We start from the raw sequence: 19,998 nt of genomic DNA, 5'->3' as shown, positions 1-19,998 counted from the left end.
TTCAGATATTCTGATATAATTAGACTTTGCTTTAAAATCTACATAGCATTTGCAATCAATATTCCTAATTATACTTCACTTATTAAATCTTTTAAAACGTAAGTATATAATTCAAATTTTTGCACATGGTTTTGGTATTATCCCATAGATCAGTTATAAATTGAATCTGACACAAAGTGATCTACTCTCTGTTGCCCTACTTATGGGTCTTAATTGCAACGTTAAGGGTACCTAACCACATCAATGTGATCAGTCCAACGTGTTTTTGGTTAACCACAATTAATGCTCATCTTAATGATAACAAATAAAAACTTCATTCTTTTTGTTTAAACTATTTTCCAACTGAAAAACAGGGGTCAATAATGTGCTGGCTATTTAATGTAAATCAACCACTTGTTTTTTAAAAAAAAAACTTCCTTTTGTTTTATAAAAAAACATTTTACTACACTGAAACTTTCTCTCAGCAGACTCTGGGTCTCATTGAAAGTTGGAATCTTGATATATGTATCTTACTAAACATAACAACATTTTAAAAATATTATCGGTCCAATACTGTGGAAATTGCCCCAATGTACTTTGCATAAGCAAAATCTGACACAAATCAACATCAAGCCAAAAAGACATATTTTAGGAAGGATAACTTAAAGGTTAGTAAGAGTAGTTTCTTTTTAAAATGGGGTTATTAAAGTAATTTATAATATGGTATATGGGTCTTAGTGCTGATGAGATGCCAGGTACATAAGTCAGAAGTTCCAATGACTGGTGGACACTGGAAAGTAACTTGTCCTTTTGACTGCAATCAGTGGACAGCATGTTGACCATTTTCAACTGGCCTGTACTTGCAAAACTTAGAATATAACAACTGGCATTAGATGGAATTCTGCTACTGAACTGTGCTTCCTAAATAAGCTTGATTGTGTTAAGAATTACACTGGCAACAACTTAAGGTTATCAGTCAGGTTCACGGTGTGATATATTTGTGTGCTGTAGTGATGTTTATTTATACGCAAACTCCTGTCCATTGCAGACAAAATGAATATGTCCATGGATTGCAAATTTTTGAATGAGGGTTGGATGCTGGATAACACAAATCTCTGCTGCATTTCCATCCTAATGCCCTGACAATACAAGTGAACTTAACTGATTTAAATTTAATCAGTTGACTAAGACTAATGATTAATAGTTCCTGCTGCATTTCAATGTCAACCAATCAGCATTCTCCGTTCATGATTGCGTAAATTGTTGTTCCATTTTTGAATTTGGCCTTCTATGCAAGATAAAATTATTTTGATTTCTTATCTTTATAGCAGTGGTTAAGGTTTTAAAGAAGGCCTTGGAGAGGCAAAGAGGTGTAGAAAGGAAATTCCAGAGTTTGAAGCAAAGCTTCATGGTATAGTCAGTGATGATGGGTCACAGGAATTTTAGGCTGCACCAAGAACCTAGAGTAGAGAAATGTAGAATTTCTAGAGACTTGTGAACCTTGAGATGTCTACGTAGGAAGCAAGGGATGAGGCCATGAAGGAATTTGAAAACAGCAGAAATAAATTTGCAAATGAGGCATTAGAAAACAGCCATTTTAGATCATGAACTCAGGGCTGATTATATATAACATATGTCTGTGAGAGACTAAATTGATGCAAGGTGTAAAACAGGAAACAAAAGTACCACTAAGCATGGATCGGTTCAAGTAAGGAATAGGAGGCATGAGAGCATTGAAGTAACTAAAATAAAAGGAAAAACAGAACAAACTACTGCTAATTAGTATTGATAAACAGTGTGCGATATTTCTGGTGTGTAATCTTTTATCAGAACCAAAGCTTTAATGTTAGATGTGACTGACTTGCAGTGCATTTCCTGCATATCTTAATTTTCAGTTTGAATTTCTGGTTTCCAATGTTTGTGTATTCGCTTTGCTTTAATATCTATTTAAAATTCTCAATTATCAATGTTGTATTTCAAGATTTTATTAAAAATATTTTTTCACCTGATGTGTCTGTGACTTGAGTAAATTCAAACGAAAGTAGATTTGAAGTGATTAATTCACTTGCACGTTAAGAAGCATTGAGTTTAACTTTAATACCAAAACTGGTGGTTTTGGATCAGTTTAGAATGTTAAGTTTCAAACCACATTCCTACTTACCCACTTCCAGCTTTAAGTAGGATGGCACAAAGGAAGTTTGTTCTCAGGAGGTGGGTTGATTTTAAAAATCTTTTAAGGGACCTATATGCCTTCACTTATAATTCACCAGGTTTCCTGGACCTCCAGAAACACTCCAAGTGAAAAGAAATGTAAAGGGGCTGGATCAGTACATTGAATCATTTTCAACAATGTCTGCAGGTCAGGATGAGTAGGAGCATTTCCTCATGGTCCTCATGGATCTTACCCTGTAAACATCCCCTATCACACAACCCCAGATCTCCACTGGCCAGTCCATTATCTATCAGTGTCTCTGACCACCCCCATTGCCTCTGATCATCTTCAACGACAGCGTCCTGCAACCCTGTCGACTTCACATTGTCCATCCCTTCCCCTCCTATGCCCCCACTACCAGTACTTACTCCATGATTATCACTTGCTTTAAATTTCGGTTATCTGTCAGTTTCACTTTTTGTATGAAAAACCTAAGGAAGAAAAGGCGTCATGGCAGTTTGAGATGCTTGCACTTGGTTTCATACCATAACAAATCAATGCAACCACCCCTCCCCCACCAAAAAAAAGTGCACTGATTTTCCATCTAAGTATCAACTCAGTTAAATTGTTATCCTAAAAGTATGTTTTCTTGATTTAATAGAGACTGACATTTTTAATTAGATCAACTGTCTTTATATCAGTACAAGTATAAATCTAGCATCACGGCAGTCCCATACAACAGCTCCTCTTTCTTTTATTCCCCACCTGTCCCATTCTGCAGCATACTGTAAGAAGCAACCAGTGTTTCAATTTCCACTTCTTGCCTTCTTTTCCTTCTTTCTTTGAGTCTTTACCCCAAAAGAGACAATTTTAATGTATTTGCCAAATGAGTTAGGAGTTTTCTTTTGCAAATGGGGCAGCATTTTATTATCTGGAATGCACTGGCATGATGGAACAAATGGCTTCCTGCTGTGCTATGTCATCACGTAATTTTGTGTTGCTACTTACAGAAAAATAGGTTTCTTTGGGACTAATATGTATGCCCACTAAGTTGGGAAAATTTAGTTTCCAGAGCAAGTACTGGCTTGGTGGATAATCTGTTGACAGTGCCAGGAGCCTGGACATGTATGAATTAAGTTTTACTTATTTGAAATTTTGTATTTAGAATAAGTATTTTAGTTATTTTCTTTTCTGAAGACTGTCAGTATGTTGCTTCCTAGCTATAGTGAGTGATCAAAAAAATCTGCTTTTTCTTGGAGAGGGCCCATCTAATATTTAAATTTAATTTGGTATTTAGATACCTGACTTCAGATGATTCTCATAATTCTCCTAATGTTATGCCAGCAATTATAACTGTGGGTTCCTTCTCCAAATCCTGGAGAAACTTGCGCAGTCTTTCAAAGAACTTGCCACTTCAATAAGCAATAAACATTTCTCAGAATATTTAAATTTAAATGATATATTGTTTGCATCACCACAAAACAAATCTTTCTATATTTGATACCTTCGCTTATTTTCACATTTTTCTTTGTAAGAATGTACTGGTGAGGAACATGTAGAAATTAAAACTGAATTAATAAATAGGATTTTATATTCAACAAGCAACTAAATTAAATCTTTGAACCTTTAATAAATTTGACATTTATCATGTAAATATTTTTCAATATGTGACAGGGGTTCTTCTGTTTCCTGGTTTCATTCCTGAAATATTTTTGAAAAAGGTTTTTGAATTCTCACTGTTCAAATTGTTGAAATCCATTCATTAGTTTGATTTATCTGGGTCATTCTGGAATTATAAATTTGACCTACAGTTTAGTCGGGGGAGGGAAGGGTTATGAGGTATTTTATCTTTCTTTTGCCATAATAGAATTTTTTTGTGAGTCCTCATAATTTGAGCTTTGCTAATGTGAACTTTACATCTCTTTGCAGGTAGTGGTAATGATAATTCCAACATTAAAACAGTGGGTGCTGAACCAGTTCTTAGTTTGCACTATAGTACAGAGGGAACCACTACTAGCACAATCAAGCTGGACTTCACTGATGAATGGTAACTATATTACTGATCTAGCTAGCTTAGTATAAGTTTGTTAATTTTCCATTTTTATGTTTATGCTTATCATATTGTTTACATTTCTGTTTCTGCTTATGCTGAAAAATTGCAGTGTTTTGAATGGTTACTTACATGTGAGAGAAGTTATTAAAGATGCTTAGAGAGGTTCTTAAAATTTCCAGAACAAGTAATAGGAAAGGGAGTCTGAAAAGGGTTAGGAATCTTAATTTCAGACACAATCAGCAAGAGAGCAACTATGAGAAAGGTGATGGTCAATGCAGAATGGAGTGTGTTGTACTTAAATGTGTGCAGTGTACAAAACAACATAAATGAGCTTGTAACAGATTGAAATTGGTGGGTACAGTTCTGTGGGTATCAGAGACTTGAATGAGAACTAAGTGTACAAAGATACACTTCCTGTTGAAAGGAGAGATGGGTGGGCAGAGGGCATAGGGTTGCTTTGTTAATAAGAAATGAAATTAAATGAACAGCAAGAAATGATGTAGGTCAGAAGATGTAGAATCTGCGTGGGTAAATTTGAGGAACCGCAAAAGGAAAAAAAGACTTTGATGGAAGTTAATGTGCAGGCCACCTAGCAGTTGTTAGGATATGGGATAGAAAATAAATCAAGAGATAGAAAAAGTATGTAAGAAATCATGGGGAACTTCAGTACACAGACGGACAGGGAAAATCAGGTTGGTAGCAGATCCTGAGAGAAGGGATTTATGGAATGTCTGTGAGATAGTTTTTTGGAGCAGCTTGTGATACAGCCCACTAGAGAACAGGGAATTCTGCATTTGGTGATGTATATTGAGGCAGATTTGATTAGGGAACTTAAAGTAAAGGTAATATGATAGAAGTCATCGTGTAGTTTGAGAGGTAGAAGCTTAAATTAGATGGAATAGTGATACAATTGAATAAAGGCAATTGTAAAGAAATGAGGGAGGAGCTAACCAGAGTTGATTGGAAGGTGAACCTAACAAGGTTATGAAGGTCTGAAGGTGGATAAATCACTCAGAAAGGGTGGGCTACACTTCAAGGTTTGGAAGGAGATAGCTGAGGAGATTGTGGAAGTATTGGTGGCGATCTTTGAGGAATCACTGGGTCTAGAGGACTGGAAAATGGCAAATGTAATACCCCCGCTTAAGAATGGAGAAAGGCAGAAGATGGGAAATTGTAGCCTGGTTGGCCTGACCTTGGTCCTTGGTAAGAGTTTACAGCCTGTTATTAAGGATGAGATTGTGGAAACGCATGGTTAAGAAAAATGGCTGAGTCAGCGTGGCTTTGTCAAAAGGATGTCATGCCTGACAAATCTATTAGAATTCTTTGAGGAGCCAGGAGACATGGTTTATTTGTATTTCCAGTAGGCCTTCAGCAAGGTGCCGCACAAGAGGCTGCTGATGAAGGTAAGAATCAACAGTGTTAGGGGCAAGGTACTGGCATGGGTAGAGGATTGGTTGATTACTAGATGACAGTGAATAGGGATAAAGGGATCTTTTTCAGGATAGTGGCTGGTGACTTCGTAGAGTTTAGTCGTGGCCAGCTTTGGCACCATGACCATTCACATTTTACATTAACAGTCTGGACAAAGGAACTGGGGGCATTTTGCTAATTTTGCAGATGACAAAGATAGGTGATTAGACAGGTAATGTTAGGAGGTGAGAAGGTTGCTGAAAGACTTGGACAGGCTAGGATAGTGAGCAAAGAAGTGGCAGATAGAATACAGTTTGGACAATTTTGAGATTGTGCATTTTGGTAGAAAGAATAGAGATGTAGACTATTCTCTAAATAGAGAAAGGCTTCAGAAATCTGAAGCACAAGCAATTTGAGACTCCTAGTTCAGGATTATTTTAAAGTTAACATGCAGGTTCATTTGGCAGTTAGGAAGGCAAATGCAATATTCACTTTCATTTCAAGAGGGCTAGCATACAAGAGCTGTACTGCTGAGGCTATATAAAGCTCTGGTCAGACCATATTTGGAATATTGTAAGCAGTTTTGGGTTCTCTATCTAAGGAAGAATGTGCTGTCCTTCAAAGGGGTCCAGAGGAGGTTTACAAGAATGATTTGGGGATGAAGATCTTGTCTTCATGAGAACTCTGGGTCTGTACTCAATGGAGTTTAGAAGAATGGGAGTATATTAGTGAAACCAACTGAATACCAAGAGGATTGGATAAAGTGGATGTGGAAAGGATCTTTCCACTATTAGGAGAGACTGGAACCTGAGGGAACAGCCACACAGTGGAGAGATGATCCTATAGAACTGAGATGAGGAGCAATCTCTTTAGCTAAATCGTGGTACATCTGTGCAACTCATTGCTACAGAAGGTTGTGGAGGCCAAGTAATTGAGTGTAAGAGGATTAAAGATCACATGGAGAATGGGGTTGAAAAACATATTTAATAGCAGAGGACACTCAATGGGCTGAATGGCCTAGTTTTGCTCCCATATCTTGTACTCATATTGTGTTTAAAGTGAATATCCACCAATTTATTTTTTAAGGGTTTGATTGTTTTCTCATAGTCTGAAAATTTTGGTTACTTCTATCAACTTGATATAGTATCTGGAGGGTCTGGAAGTTTATTATGCATTGATATTCTCTGTAGTATTAATTAAAGCATTGAAACTTTTTAAATCTGCTGTTGATGCATAAATAGTAAAATCTATAAGAAACAAAAAACAGCAAAAAATGAATAAAAACCAAAAGAACTGCAGATGCTGTAAATCAGAAACAAAAACAGAAATTCCTGGAAAAGCTCAACAAGTCTGGCAGGATCTGTGGAGAGAAATCAGAGTTAACTTTCAGGTCCAGTGACTGAGGAAGGATCACTGGATCCAAAATGTTAATTCTGATTTCTCTCCACAGATGCTGCCAGACCTGCTGAGTTTTTCCAACAGTTTCTATTTTTGTACAACAAAAAATGAAACTGCAGAATAGTTATCCCAGTGACTGTGGAGTCCTCCTTTCTGTTGTCTGAATATTAGTTTGTTGATCTGTTTTGACAGCTCCTTTTATTAAAATACTAGGAACAGTTCAGCTTCAACTTCAAGGGGAACTGGAATTCAAAGCAAGCAAAGTAATCAGGAAGAATCACAAATGCAAATCCCTGGAGTGCCTTCAGAAGAGATAACTAATTCAAGTAAGACTTGCTGCCTCTGAATTATCTATTTAGATATTGAAATTTATGAAAAATTAATTCTGATTGGTTAATTTAAATTTGAGACAAGGAAAACAATCCTTTTACCCATCTATCTTTTGTGCATTAAATGCTATTGTATTATGTGAAATTACTTGTTTATGATAAGATACGTAAACAGAAGATGTGAACTATACATAAGTTAGCTAGAATCTATATACTTATTTTCGATGGGCATTACATAATCATAGAGCATGAAATTGAGTACAGTAGCACCTGTAGTTTGGGTGTAGCTTACAACTTCAGAGGTATACAGAGCTGGCAGTCAATCAGTCGTTGAGTTGACCGAATGCTGCTATTTTGGAATATTACATACCAAATAAGGCCCTCTTCTAACCTTGCATTTTTGAACATACATTAAGCAACTTGAAGGGCTTCTCTACCACCAGCACTATTTGGGCGGTATGGTGGCTCAGCGGTTGGCACTGCTGCCTCACAGCATCAGGGACCCAGATTAGATTCCAGCATTGGGTGACTGTCCGTCTTTGCATATTCACCCCGTGTCTGCATGGGCTTCCTCCCACAGTCCAAAGATGTCCAGGTTCATTGAATTGGCCATGGAAAATACAGGGATAGGGTAGAGGAATGGGTCTAGGTGCGATGCTCTTCAGAGGGTTGGTGTGAACTCTATGGGCCAAATTGCCTGCTTCCACACTTGCAGAGACTCTGTGATTCTATAAAAGGATGATCATTGGCTTGATTTTTTTCTTGTTCTTGTTGTTTGTACAGTTCCACAAATGTTTGGTATTTTCCACAGTTGTTTCAATTTGCAAATGTCTACAGAAACTGAACTAATTATAACTGGCTTTTCGGCCTCTGCACAGCTGTTCCAAAAAATGGGTTGCCTAAACTGGGCTTAATCTTAACATTGAATACAACCGAAAGACACTGTAAAAACTTGGCTGAAAATGTGTTGCTGGTTAAAGCACAGCAGGTTAGGCAGCATCCAAGGAACAGGAAATTCGACGTTTCGGGCCAGAGCTCTTCATCAGGAAGGGCTGTGGCCCGAAACGTCGAATTTCCTGTTCCTTGGATGCTGCCTAACCTGCTGTGCTTTAACCAGCAACACATTTTCAGCTCTGATCTCCAGCATCTGCAGACCTCACTTTTTACCGTAAAAACTTGGACTAGTTGCTGGAAGGGTGAAAATGAGGCACTTAAAGGGCTGTCTGTTGGTGCATATAGACAAACTGTTTGCAGGAGTGTTGTTAAATACTGTGTATACCTTTGTACACTGATACTTAGAACCATGATGGCAGTACCTTGAGCTACTGTGGCAGCATACAAAGATTAAATGACAGCAGACTGAGCTTCTATTGCTGCAGTGTTCATGGAAGCTGAGAGAACCTTCATCCATTGGTAAAATCAAGATCAGTTCAATAAATGTAACCATGGTGAAAGGAAAAGACCTAAGCAGTACTCAGGGTTCCATGCTCTCTCAGTGCTGAACTGATTTGTGCATTTTGCAATTGAACATTGACTTACCCAGTGCACCAAGCATTTTATTGTTTGTATCTATCAGTCCTCTACAATGACTAAATCCCTTACAACAGAACTTGTGTGCTCTTACCCTCTGTGAAGTTGACATCTGTGCTTTCCATGACCCCTGCCTTGCCTGCAATGTATTTATACCTGGTATCCCACTACGTCACATCCTGTCTCTGTTATCCTCCAAAACCTGTTGTCTGGTGGCTGTGTGTGTAAATCAGGTTAACTGTATTTTTATTGTGTGCTGCCATATAGACATTACACTAAAACTACAGAAGCTAGTGGCATAGCTGGTAACAGATAGGATTTGAAACTGAGTTTAATGACTTTGATCACTCGTGACATCTTGTACCTCTGATGTCACTGAACCCAGGTCCTTGGGGCTAGACAAAAAGCATTGAGTTGACCACCACCTCTTCCATGCATAGATGGATGCCCAACTAGGTGTCACACAGGCAGAGACACGGGTGGACACTCACCTGCACAGAGACGCACATTCACACCCCTAATTCTCCTACTACCTTTTAACAGTATGATTAGAGACACTCCTGGTTGCATGTAAGTACAGGATATATCACCTTTCCAATTCACTTCTCAAACTCTTTAGTGCAGCATCAGGGATTCTGAGTCTGTTCCAACCCAAGTTGTGCCATGCTTCACTTCCTTCAGAATTTCCATTATCAAATTGCTCTTTCATAGGTCCAGTTTAAGATTTCCCTTCAGAGTAGTTCTATATCCAGAATATTAGATACATTGACCAAGATGCACAAAGAGCAGGATAGCAGACAAAGACATATCCTTTTCTGATGTGCTGAATGCTTTCTATACTTGCTTTGAGCAGAATACCACTGGCACGGTGTCACCTCCCCCAACTGCCCCAGATGCACCTGTCCCCAGCTCTCCTGGGAGTCGACCCAAGGAAATCAAAGGGTCCCGAATGAAATCCCCAGCCATACAATTATATCCTGTGTGGACCAGTTGGTGGAGGTATTCACTGACATCTTCAGCCTCTCCCTCCTACAACCAGAAGTCCCCACCTGCTTCAAGAAGATGACCATCATCCCAATACTTAAGAAAGCACATGCAAAACACATTATTGACTACTGCCCAGTGCATCTGACCTCCATAATCATGAAGTGCTTCAAGTGACTGGTCATGGCCCAAATCAACTGTAATCTTCCAGCCTGCCTCAATCCCTGTAATTTGCCTATCGACAGAACAGGTCCACAGCAGACACCATTTCCCTAGCCCTGCACTCATCCCTGGAACATCTGGACAACAAGGACACCTGTGTCAGACTCCTGATGATCAACTACAGCTCTGCATTAAACACACTATCCCCTCCATTCTGATTTCAAAACTCCAAGACCAAGGTATTGGCTCTGCAACTGGATCCTCAACTTCCTGACCCAAAGACTGGGATCAATGATAACCCTCAACACTGGAGTGCCCCAAGGATGCATTCTCACCCTTCATGTACACCCATGACTCTACCCAAATTCTAAACAAATGCCATCTACAAGTTTGCTGACAACACCACTGTGGTAGGACAGATATCAAACAACAATGAATCAGAATACAGAAAGGAGATAAAGGATGACAAGGTGCAGTGATGGCAACCTCTCTCAATGTTGGCAAAACAAACGAACTGATCGTTGACTTCAGAAAGAAAGGAGGAGAGCATGCCCCCATTTACATTAACAGAGTAGAAGTAGAGAGCGATTAAGTTCCTCAGAGTGGCAATAACCGACAACATGCCCTGGACCTCCCACATAGGTGCAACAGTCATCCTCCCAGGCAGCTCAGGAAATTTGGCATGTTCATAACAACCCTAAATGAATTTTTTAGATAAACCATAGAAAGCATACCGCCTGGGTGCACAGAAGCCTGGTACTGCTTTGCCCAGTACTGTAAGAAACTACAGAAGATTGTGTGCATAGACCACACCATCACATAAGCCAGTCTCCTATCCATAGACTTCATTTACACCTCCTTGCAGTGGAAAGCTGCCAACATCATCCTCCTCCGGTAATTCTCTCCTACAACCTCTTCCGTCAGGCATAAGATACAAAAGCTTGAACACACGGATAACAGTTTCAAGAACAGCTTCTCCTCTTCTGTTATTAGACTGCTGAATGGACTCCCTAACTTTAAATAATGTTGATCTTGGTAATATGGATCTGTGCAGTGTATCCTGTATGCTTCACTCTAAGTTTTTTTCAGCTGCATGTCCCAGACTATGATCTGTCTGTACTGCTCACAAACAGAACCTTTCACTCTGTTTAGCTGCATGTGACAATAAATCATTCAAATCAAGATTCTGTGCTCTTCTGTCACTTTGGTTTTTGTTTCAGATTTCCAGCATTTCGTAGAATCCCTACAGTGTAGAATGAGGCCATTCAGCTGATTAATTCTGCCCTGACCCTCCAAAGAGCATCCCACCCAAGTCCACCCCATCCCCATATCCCGCATGGAGTTTTCAACCATGGCTAACCCACGTAATTGCACATTCATGGACAATACAAGGTGATTTTTAGCACGGCCAATCCACCTATCTAACTTGCACATCTTTGGGCTGTGGGAGGAAACCAGAGCATCTGGAGGAAACCCAAGCAGACATGGGGAGAACATGCAAACTCCATACACACATCTGCCTAAGGCTGGAAACAAACCAAGGTCCGTGACGCTGTGAGACAGTGCCACCATGTCATAGTTTGGTGATTTTCTTTAATTTATGTTATTGAAAATTGGATGCTTTAGTACACATTATACCATGTTACTTATTAAGCTTATTAGTAAATTTGATCAGAAAAATAATCTTGGTGTCACACTTAATTTTACACGTTTAAATTATCTACAACCAAAAAGTGAAATTTTTATATAAATTACCTAGAATTAATAATATTTCATGGATAAATTTTAAGTTATGTACATGCATATAGCATAAATCAGAAGGAAAGTTTCACCATAAGTACATTGAACATTTAGCTGCTCCATCATACCCTTGTACCCTGGGCTTGTATACCCTTGAGTTTAGAAGACTGAGGGGATCTGATTGAGACATATAAGATTATGAAAGGATTGGACACTCTGGCAGCAGGAAACATGTTTCCGCTGATGGATGAGTGCCGAACCAGAGGACACAGCTTAAAAATACGGGGTAGACCATTTAGGACAGAGATGAGGAGAAACTTCTTCACCCAGAGAGTGGTGGCTGTGTGGAATGCTCTGCCCCAGAGGGCAGTGGAGGCCCAGTCTCTGGATTCATTTAAGAAAGAGTTGGATAGAGCTCTCAAAGATAGTGGAATCAAGGGTTATGGAGATAAGGCAGGAAGCGGATTCTGATTAGGAATGATCAGCCATGATCACATTGAATGGCGGTGCAGGCTCGAAGGGCTGAATGGCCTACTCCTCCACCTATTGTCTATTGTCTATTCATTAAAGATAGATAACTGGCGCTGATTTAATCTGAGTGTCTCCATGCTTGAGGGGAGGAGAGAAGTTGACCAGAACTGTCCTTCATGGTAAACTCAGCCTTTTGTGGGAATTGAACCCACATTGATTTTGCACTGCATTGCAATTCAGCTGTTCAGCCAACTACTGAGTTAACTGACCACCACCACTAACACCGCCACATAATTAAGAGTGATCACCAATGTAAATATTAATGCATATCATGTACAAGAATTTACTTTATCAATCTTTTGTTCTGAAATTATACTGGAATATACAGAAGAACTGAGGAATAGTTATTTCAGCATAAAAATCAATAGCTCTTTTCTTTTTTGAAACCTGAAGGGCACATTCATTTCTTAACGAAGATCAAAATCACAGTTGCCAGTTCCAGTAATTTAAAGTTTCAAAGCCAACTCTTCCGTGTTGTGCAATGAATCACTGTTTCTCAAATTAGATTAGGTTCAAGCCACACCAGCAGCAGCCACAATTCACCTCCACCTTTAAGCAATTGCAAGTCTGTGTTAAGCTGTACAAATGGTGCTAATCACTCAATGTTTGCCTCCTACTGATGTGTACTGCCAAAGCGAATTATTGATTGGGTAAAGAAACAATATAAATGAGCAGGTAGAACAAAATCTGCATAATGCATGTATTGCAATAATCGTACATCTACCTTGTCACAATGTGGAAGAGTTGGCTTTGAAATGATTAGATGGCACACTAAAATTATGTAAGAAGAGATGAGAAAAATTAGAGATGCCTTGTATCTGCAGGGGTGCAGGGTGGCCCTTGAGACATGGTCAAAAGACGGTAGGAACAGAAGATCTTGGAAGTCAGTGTCAGGATCTGAGACCAATAGTCTGCATGTGGTGCTGTAAGAAGTTCAGTGCCCTCAGATGAGTGATCAAAGTCAGTGAATGCATACTGAAATGCCATGTCCTGTCAACTACATTAATAGCTATGTGCACTGCTTAAATTGCCATACCCCTTAACCTGTCTATCAGCAAACTGTCATTTAGGTCTCGTGCCCAACATTTATTTATATGCTTCACTGCAGCCTCATGTGGTTAACCCTACTGCAAACTTTGTACCCACCTATCGCAGCATGTGCAAACTGTTGTTAGTCAAGAAAACGTCAGCAGCCAAACAGGTTACTCAGCACTCGATGACACACTTCCATCTCTCTTGCAAAAGCAGGCTGCACACTGCTTGTTGCTGCAGAAGCTTTCTGGCTGCCCTGCACATCCCAATCCCCTTGAAGCCAAAGGTACTGGCCATTATTAGGATGCCCACCTGTTGAGGCCATAGCCACCAGTTGGGCTGAAAACTTTAAGATGATAGTAACCTTAAACTTGATCATATTTCTCAATTCCAATTTGTTCCCCCCTTATCTCACTTAACCTTTTACGAGGTGAAGCTCATGTGTGTACCCAAACCTTACCCTACATTGCTCTTGACATGTAGTGTGGGAACTAGAAGAAGAAAGGCAAACAGTGATAGTGAATATTTAACACCGATAGTTGATTTTGCGTACTCTGATGCCACCTGAGATATTCACACAATCTATTTTAGGGGATCTGCATGTATTGAGACACAGGATGTTAGTGGACAGGAGACAAAGATAGTACAGGTATCAGCTTTGTGCCTGGGGTAACATGTGTCTGAGAGTGGCTGGGGGTTGTCTTGAATGAGCATCTGTAAGCATTGCCAGCTGACCTGTATAAAGGAGATGTATTTTCTTTGTTCAGGTCTCTCTTCTGACTTGACTTCGGACACCCAGGGAGGTCACCTAGCCTGTACAAGCTTTATTAAACTTCAACTGTTTGCAGAAGTTGGTGTGCGCTAATTGCATCTCGTGTGCAAAACCCCGAGAAAAGAACTTAATAGTTGCCAGCCAGACTACTGTCACCCATGCCAAGATGGTGTAATCTGCAGGCAGCCTTCTAGATCTAGAGCTTTGGTGGTTCCAGAGGCATAGATATATACACCATGGAAATAGACCCTTTGGTCCAATTACCTCATGATGACCAGATATTAATCTAGTCCTATTTACCAGCATTTGGTCCAAATTCCTCTAAACCCTTCCTATTATGTACCCATTCAGATGCCTTTTAAATGTTGTAATTGTACCAGTATCCCCCACTTCCTCTGGCAGTCCATTCCAATACCGCACCATCCTCTGTGTGAAATTGTTGCCCCTTAAGTACCTTTTAAATCTTTCCCCTCTCATCTTAAACCAATGCCCTCTAGTTTTGGACTCCACACACCAGAGAAAAGACCTGGACTATTCACCATATCCATGCCCCTAATGATTTTATAAACCTCTATATAAAATAGTTCCAGCCTATTCAACCTCTCCATATAGTTCTTCAAGGTCATCAGCATTCTCCATCACTGTGAAGTCAATGACCTTTCAACAGCCATACTTCTGACTTCAAAATGGTGTGATTTGATTTGGAATGAATATTTTTGTGGTAGCTCTTATGTTTGTATCATGGCCAAACAGATGATGTCAGTATTGCAACTGTAAGAAGTTAGGATGTGGAATGGATGGTGATGGGAGAACTGGATTCACTAGTTGCTGATTTTGCACTCAGATGGGTTCTCCACAGACAGCCTGGCCAGAAGGGATCTGTCTAGGTTGCCACTGCCGCCACTCAAAGTTCCTGCTCCTCGCCGTACACCTAGTGGCCAGGACTATCCCTTCACAGTGGTGAGTTACACACTGTGCTTGGGGCCACTATAATCTGCTGAGTACAGCAGGGCTTTTCCAGCGTGATCCAGGCAGTGGACACATTTTTTGATAATATCAGTAATCTGTTTTAGCATATTTCTTGTGGCATCATGACTTCTGTTCAATACATATTGTGATAAATGCTAACATTTCCATTAACTTTTCTAATAGTTTGCTGCAGCCCCATATTAGCCTTCAGTGACTTGACTTTTTGCATTGACACTTTCCCAATCACTCACAATACAAGACATACTTTGCACATCTATCCCTCCAACCAAAATGGATAACCTCACATTTTTCCACATTTGTATTCCATTTGCCAAGTTCTTTCTCACTTGCTAAGCCTGTTGAAATCCTCTTGAAACCACTTTACATCTTCCTCACAATTTACACTCCCACTTAGATTTGTATAGTCTCTGAATTTGATGCCTAAATACTGATCCTTGCAGGAGCCCACCAGTCACAGTCTCCTTATTTGAGAATGACCTATTCTGTCGGTTGGACAAACCTTAATCCACTCCAGTTAATGTCTGTTATCCTATGTGCTTCAATTTTGCTAACTTTTATGGACTAGACCAGATCACTCAAAACATTCTTAAGCAGCCAGCCCCAGACGATAACTTTGCAATTTGTTTTGGTAAGTGTACAATGAAAATTACCCAGAGTGAGGTAATTACTAGATTTTAGAACAGTCAAAAAAATTATTCATAAAATTACACAATGAAAGACAAAGAATAGAATAAAGAACCCTGCAGAACGGTGGCTCGCAGCACCAGGGTCCCAGGTTTGATTCCAGCCTCGGGCGATTGTCTGTGTGGAGTTTGCACATCCTCCCCGTGTCTGAGTGGGTTTCCTCCGGGTGCTCCGGTTTCCTCGCACAGTCCAAAGATGTGCAGGTCAGGTCAATTGGCCATGTTAAATTGCCCATAGGTTAGGTGTGTTAGTCACAGGGAAATGAATCTGGATGGGTTAATCTTCGGAGGGTCAGTGTGGACTTTAATTGTTTCTCTCTCACATGATTCTTCTTTCAGTTCTGAAGAAAAGTCACATCAGACCCAATGTTAACACTGTTTCTGTCTCCACAGATGCTGTTAGACCTACTGAATTTTTCCAGCACTTTGTTTCTAATTCCCTTCAATTCCTTGTTCTCTCTTGTTACTTGGATCTCTAATTCTTGAAGATTTCTGGTATCTTCCTCTGTGAAAACAGCCAAACAGTAAACATTTAGCTTCTCCACCATCTTTGTCTTCCTCAATATAAACTCTCCTGATTTTGCCTGAAATTGACCCATGTTTATCTTATCCAAATCCAATTTCAATCTATTTTTATAAGATTTTGCTAGATTACATTCATTTTCTATTTTACCTTTCATTATCAGTTTCTTGGACTTCCTTTACTGTATACCTAAAACTTCCCAATCATTGTATGTATTATTATTTCTGGCAACTTTATAAACCTTATCTTTTATCTTTAGATTTAGAGATTCTCCAGTTTTAGATTCCCTGCAATGTGGAATCAGACCCTTCGGCCCAACAAGACCACACCCACCCTCTGAAGAGTAACCCACCCAGACCCATTTCCCTCTGACTAATGCACCTAACACTATGGGTAATTTAGTATGACCAAGTCACCTGACCTGTACATCTTTGGACGGTGGGAGGAAACCGGAGCACCTGAAGGAAACCCACGCAGACACTGGGACAGTGTGCAAACTCCACACAGTCACCTGAGGCAGGAATCAAACCCGAGTCCCAGGTGCTGCGAGGCAACAGTGCTAACCACTGAGCCACCATGACACCCCCGGTATTGTATTATTAATTTATATTAATCTTATACAATCAATGCAGTTGACTCACTTTTAAGTTTTTGCACCTTGAAGAAATGTACAGTCGCTGTAAGCCGTGTAATAAGTTTTTAAAGACCTCCATTACCTGTGTAAAAGTTAGGCTTTTTGAAGTATTTTTCTTAACCAGCTCAGCCAATTTATGCCTCATTCTCTTGTAATTTTCATTACTCAAGTTTAACACCTTTTGAATCAGATTAATCCATCTCACTTTTAAACATAATGGAAACTTGTATCATATTTAGCACCCCATCCCTAAAGGTCCTTTTAAAACAAGGTTAGTAATTAACCATGTCTCATTATGTAATAGTAGATCTAAAATTGTCTATCCTGTAGTTGGCTACTTGATCTACTGCTCAAGAAAACAATCCCTAACGCATTCCAGAAATTTGGCCTCTACATATATAGTGTTAAATTGGTTTACCTCGTTGATATGGAGACTGAGCTCACCCATGATTACTGTTTGCGCATGCTTCAAGTTTCTCATCTCACGATCCATCCCATGACCCATGTTGCAACTGCTATTTAGTAGCCCATAAATTACTCCAACATTCCACTCATTCTTTTGATGAGATCTTCCTTTCTCAATGTACTGATCCTATTTCATAATATCATATTATCAATGCAATTCCACCTCCCTTTCCTTTTCGATTATTTATAAATGCCAAATATTCCTGTCTATTTAGTTCCATTCCGGTCACCATATTTCTGTAATTAGATCATACCCATCTCTCTGCGCCTTAAGATTATTTACCTTGTTGTGAATACTTTGTGCGTTCAGGTCGAATGCCCTTAACTTTGACTTTTTGACATAATTTGCATTCAAGGCATTCTTGATGCTTGGCTTTGTTTCTGAAGTCTTCTGTTCTCCCAGGTATATTTTTTACTTCCTGGTAACAAGGTTACTTTCTTCTAACCTATGATCTATGATTATTTGAATTAATCCCCTCAGGCTCTCATTGCTCTGTCATGGCTACTTAAACCCACCTAACTGCAATAGCAAATCTTTGTGCGAGGATATCAGTTCTAATCCTCACCAATTTGTAGTTCCCTTGAAAACTAGTCTGAATGCCTCAGAAATCAGTTGCCTGATGTAGAGTAGGGGAAAGTGAGGACTGCAGATGCTGGAGAGCTGAAAAATGTGTTGCTGGAAAAGCACAGCAGATCAGGCAGCATCCAAGGAGCAGGAGAAGAAGGGCTTATGCCCGAAATGTCGATTCTCCTGATGTAGAGTAGGGGACAATGAAATGGGGTAGATCACCTGATATAAACCAAAACACCAGGAATGGCTATGGCAAAAGCAACCCTGTCATTCCTGAAAAGACCACCTTCCTAACATGTGTGAGTTTTTGCAAGAATTGCAAGAGTATAGTGGTACTTATGGAATCCTATCTCATAGGCAATGTCCCAAACACCATCCTCACGATTCATGCCCCAAGGTTACTGTACGAATGATTACTCAATGTTTGGCTCTGCATTCAACCTATTCAAGTACTTCAGCAGTCTGAGTCTGTATGTACAAATTGGACAAAATCTGGGCAAGTAATATTTGCACCACGTAAGTGTCAGGCAATGACCATTATTATCATTGAGAACCTAACCATCGCTCTTTGATGTTCAATGGCATTACTTTTGCTGAATATCCCTCCATCAATATCTTTGGGATTCCTTTGCCCAGAAGCCAAACCGGACCAACTATCTAAGTACCTTGGCTCCAATAGTAGATCAGAGACTAGGTGTTCTGCAGTGAGCAACTCACTTGCTGTCTTGCCAAAACCTGTCCACCATCTACAAGATAGGAGCAAGTTGTGTGTGAATTATTCCCACTTGACCAGAAAGCTGCATGTCCAAAATCACTCAAAGCTTAACACCATTCTCGACAAAGCATCCTGCTTGATTGATACCTTATCCAACACCTTCAACAGTTGTTCTCTTTGCCAACACAGATGGCATCAGTATATACCATCTAAAGATGGAACAATACACCAAGGCTCATTCACTGCAACAGACCTGGGACTTCTATTATCCAAAAGAACAAAGACAGCAGATAATTGGAAATATGACAACCTGCAAGTTCCCCTCCAAGCCGTTCTGAATTGGAATTATATCTCTGTTCCTTCATTGTCACTGGACCAAAAACCGTACACCTTGAGAATGGCAGCACTTCAAGTTTCACCACCATCTACTCCAGTATAACTATGAATAGGCAGTAAATACTGCTGCTGACCCAACAATGTCCACATCCCATGAATGTTCTGAAAATAGATTTGTGGCATGTACATAGCCTGAAATCTTAACAAAGCTATGTGCTCACTCTCGGAGAAAGTGAGGACTGCAGATGCTGGAGATCAGAGCTGAAAATGTGTTGCTGGAAAAGCGCAGCAGGTCAGGCAGCATCCAAGGAGCAGGAGAATCGACATTTCGGGCATGAGCCCTTCGTCCGGAATGAGGAAAGTATGCCAAGCAGACTAAGATAAAAGGTAGGGAGGAGCGACTTGGGGGAGGGGCGTTGGAAATGCGATAGGTAGAAGGAGGTTAAGGTGAGGGTGATAGGCCGGAGTGAGCGTGGGAGCGGAGAGGTCAGGAAGAAGATTGCAGGTTAGGAAGGTGGTGCTGAGTTCAAGGGTTGGGACTGAGACAAGGTGGGGGGAGGAGAAATGAAGAAACTGGAGAAACCTGAGTTCATCCCTTGTGGTTGGAGGGTTCCTAGGCGGAAGATGAGGCGCTCTTCCTCCAGCCGTTGTGTTGCTATGGTCTGGCAATGGAGGAGTCCAAGGACCTGCATGTCCTTGGTGGAGTTGGGGGGGGAGTTGAAGTGTTGAGTCACGGGGTGGTTGGGTTGGTTGGTCCGGGTGTCCCAGAGATGTTCTCTGAAACGTTCCGCAAGTAGGCGGCCTGTCTCCCTAATATAGAGGAGACCACTTCGGATGCACCGGATGCAGTAAATGATGTATGTGGAGGTGCAGGTGAGTTTGTGGCGGATATGGAAGGATCCCTTGGGGCCTTGGAGGGAAGTAAGGGGGGAAGTGTGGGCACAAGTTTTCCATTTCTTGTGGTTGCAGGGGAAGGTGGTGGGAGTGGAGGTTGGGTTGATGGGGGTGT

General features: G+C 40.3%; 1 protein-coding gene across 4 annotated transcripts in view; it reads left to right on the top strand.

Moving 5' to 3' along the window:
* The window catches only part of dcaf6 (ddb1 and cul4 associated factor 6), a 223,016-nt gene that overhangs the window by 136,522 nt on the left and 66,496 nt on the right, over nucleotides 1-19,998 (top strand). For all 4 annotated transcript variants that reach the window (XM_060833573.1, XM_060833572.1, XM_060833571.1 and 1 more), the window contains 2 exons: nucleotides 4,061-4,178; nucleotides 7,206-7,318. In XM_060833573.1, the coding sequence (XP_060689556.1) occupies nucleotides 4,061-4,178; nucleotides 7,206-7,318 (231 nt within the window). The remainder of the gene's footprint in view (nucleotides 1-4,060; nucleotides 4,179-7,205; nucleotides 7,319-19,998) is intronic.

Source organism: Hemiscyllium ocellatum, chromosome 12 (genome assembly GCF_020745735.1).
Source record: "Hemiscyllium ocellatum isolate sHemOce1 chromosome 12, sHemOce1.pat.X.cur, whole genome shotgun sequence".
NCBI lineage: Eukaryota > Metazoa > Chordata > Chondrichthyes > Orectolobiformes > Hemiscylliidae > Hemiscyllium > Hemiscyllium ocellatum.
This window is presented reverse-complemented; position numbering and strand designations above follow the sequence as displayed.